Source organism: Buceros rhinoceros, unplaced genomic scaffold (assembly GCF_000710305.1).
Source record: "Buceros rhinoceros silvestris isolate BGI_N320 unplaced genomic scaffold, ASM71030v1 scaffold9102, whole genome shotgun sequence".
Taxonomy (NCBI): Eukaryota; Metazoa; Chordata; class Aves; order Bucerotiformes; family Bucerotidae; genus Buceros; species Buceros rhinoceros.
This window is the reverse complement of record NW_010397139.1, coordinates 2,547-8,585: the sequence shown is the minus strand read 5'-3', so window position 1 is coordinate 8,585 and position 6,039 is coordinate 2,547. Positions and strand designations below refer to the sequence as shown.

Genomic DNA, 6,039 nt, shown 5'->3' with positions numbered 1-6,039 from the left:
AAAGATACCAGATGATCAGGAAACCCCACACCTGAAGGAATGCTACATTGTTGGTGACAAGGAAAGCCCAGAAACGCCAATTGTGGTATTTTTCCCTCTAGTAAATGACACTTTCAGGGACTACAAAGCACCCGGTAAGTTTACAGTTACCCATCACATTAACAGAGGCAGTGGCTCCCTTCTTTCTCTTTTTTGCTGTGCAATACCTGTTCTTCAGATCATGCTGTAAATGCAGACTCAGATTCTCTTTGCTTAGAAGTGAACCATATGAAGAAGTCTAAAACATGTAATTTTTCCTGGACAGTAGAGCAGCAGCTGGGATCAGCCTTTGGCACATACGCTCCCCCTCAGAGTTTTTTGGGTTTATTTTTGCTTTTCCTAAGTACATTGTAGAGTTTACTGATGAAAAATATATTCTGTTTATCTGCTGTGGCAGAAATTAGTAGGATTATTTCCTGTCATACTTGTCATGCTTTCCTGCTAGAGAACTCTCTCGGGAATCTAAGGATTTCATTGTTTAAAACAATTTCCAGGCTTAGTTAGGCAGATAACCTTGAAAACAAAAGTGTGAACTAGCAAAGTGATGAAAATATAACACTGAGCCATGCTGATAGTTTCTTCAGTGAGTCCTACTTTGAAAGGTAAGAACAGTTTCAATAGCAGCATTACTGGTCGCTTCAAAACAGTCCTGGTACCATACCCTACAATGCCATACTGCCTCTGTTTCTGCCAAAAGTCTTAGTTACTCCCACTCCAGATGATACAATTCCTAACTTGAGTTATGAGCTATGAGAACACTTATTTTTTAATCACTTCAAAGCCCCACAGTACACTGAAAACCAAAATTTCTGCATTTCGTATATGGTACATTAAATTTAATAACAAAACAAATGCAGAAGCTTTATGAATTCTTTTACCTTTTGTTAGAAATTAAGTCATAATAATCAAGCAGTGCTTTTGCTTTGTAGATATTCTGAACTGAGTTCATTGCACATTTGAGGTATGCAACTGAGGTTTGGAACTGAATTCAAATAATCTAAGGGTATTTATGCAGGTTGACACACCATTCTCCTCCAGCTCAACTCAGATCAGATAACTGAAAGGTTGGGTTTTGTAGATGCCTGACGTAGGAAGAAATAGAGAAAGGAGAAGAAGAGCAAGAAACTAGAACAGGAACTGATGCACTGCTCTCCGAGGGAGTCTACTTCCCCTTGGTAGCTCCCAGAACTTAGGGATGTTATTCCTAACTCAGGTATCTAATATCAGGTGAACATCAAATGATGTGCAGATGCTACGTGCCAACATGAATAATCAGGGAATCTAAAAAGGCATGTCACTAGGTATGTAGAAGATGTATATGAAGACTTGCATGATATCTGCATATTGAGGCAAGCCTGTGCTGCCTGACTGGTTCAGCTGGTAGCTGCAAGCCAAGAGTAAACAGGAAAAGAGAGAACGTGTCCTTGTTGGGGCCCAGCAGGTGAAGGAAGCCTCAGCTGAGCTGACGTGGAAGAGCTCAGCCCATGCAGTTTTTGGGAGGGCTGCCTCCTCGCAGCCGAGAGCTAAACTCCACAGTGGCAGGACAGATGCTGCAGAAAGACCTGAAGGCTAGGGATGAGTGTCTGCCCTTTGTTAATGACAGGCAGATAGCAATTTAATTCATGGCACTTCACCATGCCCTAGCCCGCATCTAGGTTACACAGCATCTGAAGTATTAGTTCGACTCCACGAATGGGCAGTTTTCCACAGCCAGCTGATTCACCAGCTTGTTCAGCAAAGAGAACATAGACCCTGGGCAGTAAATGAGCAAAACTGACATTCAAACCGGGCTACTCCTGTGCTGGTTAGACTATTCCACAACTGGAGTAAAAAGGAGAAATTCTTCGTGTGAGGTGGCTCAGACTGCTTCACTTGAGCAGCGCCCAGTTACCTACAACTCTCTCTGCAAAGCCAGGATTACCTCTATCAGACTTGGGGAGCCCTTCCAAGAAAATCAGAACCCTTTGGTCAGTGTTGTTAGAGAAGATCCCCCAAATGCAAGCGGTCCTGTCAGTAAGAGAGATGCCGACTTTTCACAAAGCTTACTGCCCTGCTTCGGTACAGGCGGTGCAGGACTGTGGAGGTGGATTTTTTGCTACAGTACCAACCTCCTGCCAATGCGACGGTCTCACTGGAGAGACTGAGCCTCACTGGAGGCTGACAGAAAAACCCTCCTGTCTCTGATGTTCTTTTGTTTGTGATGAGGGGCAATCCCACATTATACTTCCTGTTTGTGTTAACCTAGGTTACCTGAGAGTATTATCTACCATTAGCGCCCATTTCAGGGTTGTTACTACTTTCTTTCCCTCATGCCTACTATTACAAAACTGAGAGGTCCATGGAATGATGGGGAAGGAAAAAACATGTGTGAGCCCTCATGTCAGGTGTACAGGCTAACACATCTTCAGGTCTCCAGCCCAGCAGTGGGAACCTCAGCTGTCCTTCAGCAGTCAAAGGCACATACAGGGGTCCAGGAATCTGCAGCAACTAACGAAACTAATTGACCTTTTGCCTTCCAAGAACTTGATTATTCTGAGTACTAACGGTAGATAGTACCTGTCCCCATGCTGTGTCCCATCAGTGCAGAGCTGAGCCAAAACTAAGACAGCCAAGTGGGCTTCTTACACTCTTGGAGCGCAGGCCGAGAGTGCTCGCTTTTGCCAAGTTCATGAAGGGCACGTTTGCCTACTATGCACTGAGTATATACGTAAAACACACCCTCAGCTCAGAGGGTGCATGTCGAATTTACTGAGTTTAGTGTACAGGTGTATTTCCACCAACTCAGTAAGTGGCAGTGTGTCCAAAACATCAGCTAAATCAAAACCACTCAAGGTGTTGCTGTCTCGAGCAGTTGGGCAGGTCCAAACTGAGATCAGCTATTACTGTGAATCACAGGTGACTTACGAACTTCCTAGAAATACAAGTTAGGAGATGTGTTTTACATCTCCTGCATCTACAAATTTGTTGAGATTTGTGATTCCCAGAGAAAGCCTTGGTTAATTTTTCACCCTGTACCAACAACCTACTGTGGAGTCCCTGTGAATATTTGCTCTCTGATAGTCTGCAAATAAAGTTCTGCATTAGCTTTGGATCTGGTTTCTACTGTCAAATGAATTCAAATAAATAAGTTTACTGAATTTGTCCTCAGATCATAAGATGTGATGGATCTAATATTTCCAGAGATGACACTTGTGGTACTACCTGCCTAATGGTTTTGCCTGGCTCTGTGATATGTACGTTGATTAGCCTGGAATGATGAAGCAGGCATGAAAAGTTCTTTCAGTGTCCCTGACAAATCTTAGTGACTCAGGGAAAATCAAATTCACTGTCACTGTTTACGTTAGATAAAGCCTGTAATTTTTCATAGTAGTAGGTAGCTCAAGGAAATTACTGTAGATATTTGTGCCATCTGCTTCTGGGGTATGTCCAGATAACAACTCCATGAAGTCTTTTAGTTTAGATAACAAAATCTAGTTGCTCAGGTCTGTTTTCTGCATTTTTTTATAATTCTTTCCAGTAGGATTCAAGGTTGATGTAGCAGATTGTCCTAGGTTGTACTGGGTGAAAGAATATCTGCTGGGTTACTAAGAAGGCAAATGTGCCTTTGGAAAGCTTGAATCAGTGCAATACACGGATTTTCAGTAGCCTGTTTCGGGAGGCATAAAAGGATAGTAGTGAAGGAAATAATGTAATGTAGCATCAAAGCTGGAAGGCACAGAAAGTGGCAGTGGCCTCAGATCCATTGCCCAGAAAAAAACCATGCTATCATGAGGTCCTTGCTGCTGTTGTCTGCTTTGGGAAAAAGAGCAAAGACAGAAAGAGTAGTTGCCATTTACTTGCAGCTTCGCTAGAACCGTAGGGTACAGTGATGGCTGGGAGCAGCAAGGCAGAGACTGGGGTTGGTAGGTGCCAGCACTGACAGGGACCTGGGGAACCATGGTGACAGCTCATTCCTGAGCTAGAGAAGGAGGCAGGCAGTGTCACCCTCCTGTGCTCCGGAAAGGATCTACTCTACTTGTTTTGGCATTTCTAAGAGTACCCAGGACAACCCCTACTCCCCTAACCAGGATCTTCTCCAGCCTCCACTGCCAACCAACCACCCCAGCAACAAAACGCCTGTGCAGGGAAAATTTGGGGTTGTGACCTGCTGTATGTGCATGTCTGAGAAACACCCAAACCCTAATCACTTTTTGCTAATTAACTGAGTTATTGTCCCTTAGGTGTGAAACGTAGCCCCTCAGAGACGGCAGAGGGTGATGTCGATGTTGCCAATACCTGTGGTCCATATTACATAAACAATCTGAGCTATTCAGAGGAAGATTTTGACAAACTGGTGAACCTAAGTTACTACAATGTCCAGAACAACAAGGGACACCCCCTCCTCCCCTACCCGGGATCTTCTCCAGCCTCCACTGCCAACCAAACACCCCAGCAACAAAACGCCTGTGCAGGGAAAATTTGGGGTTGTGACCTGCTGTATGTGCATGTCTGAGAAACACCCAAACCCTAATCACTTTTTGCTAATTAACTGAGTTATTGTCCCTTAGGTGTGAAACGTAGCCCCTCAGAGACGGCAGAGGGTGATGTCGATGTTGCCAATACCTGTGGTCCATATTACATAAACAATCTGAGCTATTCAGAGGAAGATTTTGACAAACTGGTGAACCTAAGTTACTACAATGTCCAGAACAACAAGGATTTGATTCTTCAGGCCTTGCGTTCTGCTGTGGAGCGGAAAAAGCAGTGTAAGGCAGAACAAGCACTGCAAAACCCACCTGATGGGCATGTTACGTGTGTGCCTGACAGAGACAGAACCCAGCATTTGGATGACTGCCCAGCCCTGGGGAATACGAAATAAAATATCTACAAATCTTGTTAACAAAGAAGAAAAGGAATTTGATTAGGAAGTGAGGAAAAGCCAAAGAATGATAAGAATAGCACCTTGTTTGTCATCGAAAATGCTAAAGCCTGTCTGTCAGTGAAAGGAATAAACACAAAAACCCAGAGCTCTTCCTTAATGAACTAATGTGTTTCCCTCGTTGACAACGGCAGGAGCATGCCCAGGTGAAACTGTGCTCCGCTCATGCTTGTAGAAGTGACTTTTCAGGCCAAGGCTGAAATGCGTGCACAAGAAAACACGAGCAAGTTTACACTGACTGTGTTTGTGCTCTACCTGTGCTATAAAAAGAGAGCATTGTCAGTCCAGAAATGTGGCAGAGAATAAAATCTATTCTCTCTAAAACAAAACCGAGAAACTCATTTGTGCACTAAGGAGTCTTTATGTGAATGTAAATAAACATTAAACTTTATATAATAAAACACTTTTTTGGAGTCAGTTACAGCAAACAAACATTTTTCACAGCAAATACATGTTAAAGCCATTTATTTTAGGTGCTTCTTCCTCTACTAGCAAGACAATTAAAGACAACATGCAGACTTATTTCAAAGCTGCTGAAAAATTATCAAAAAAGAAATTATGTCTGCACCAGACGTAGAAGTGAACTGCCTCAAGATCCTGGGACATCTTAAGTTGAGGATTACATTTAAGACTCATCTCTACAATAATCAACTCATGTTAATTTATTTTATTAAGCTGGATTTACATGTTATTATTACATAAAAAGTTTAAAGCTTTGAAGTTTTTGAGACTGTTGCATCTGAAAAGACACAAGAAACAGACAAAGCAGATCTAAAATTGTATACCTAATATCACTCACTCCAGCGCAATTTTTTAACTTGCTGTAGAGTACTGCAACTGAAGTTAACAGAATATTAGTTTTCAACTCTCTGATGCTTTGGTTATCCCATTAACGTGTCTCCTTTCAAGTAAGTGGTCTGTTTTTTTGACAGATAGAATCCCAAGTCTCCATTTATTCTTTTTCTGAATTAACTTCTATTCCATGCTATTAATTTATTGATTAGACGTCCTGTATCTACAAGCCCATGTTTCCTACAGGCTTCCCTGCTCCACAGTTCTGCCGTAGTATCTTTTTTCAAGAG

At 42.6% G+C, this 6,039-nt stretch overlaps 1 protein-coding gene across 1 annotated transcript in view; it reads left to right on the top strand.

The window, feature by feature from the left end:
* The window catches only part of LOC104502198 (cytosolic phospholipase A2 epsilon-like), a gene marked incomplete at its 5' end in the record, with an annotated part of 22,704 nt that extends 17,807 nt beyond the window's left edge, over positions 1-4,897 (top strand). Inside the window, 2 exons of the mRNA XM_010146133.1 lie at positions 1-134; positions 4,587-4,897. The exon at positions 1-134 is cut by the window's left edge and continues 11 nt beyond it. Of these exons, the coding sequence (XP_010144435.1) occupies positions 1-134; positions 4,587-4,897 (445 nt within the window). The remainder of the gene's footprint in view (positions 135-4,586) is intronic.
* Positions 4,898-6,039: the final 1,142 nt, after the last annotated feature.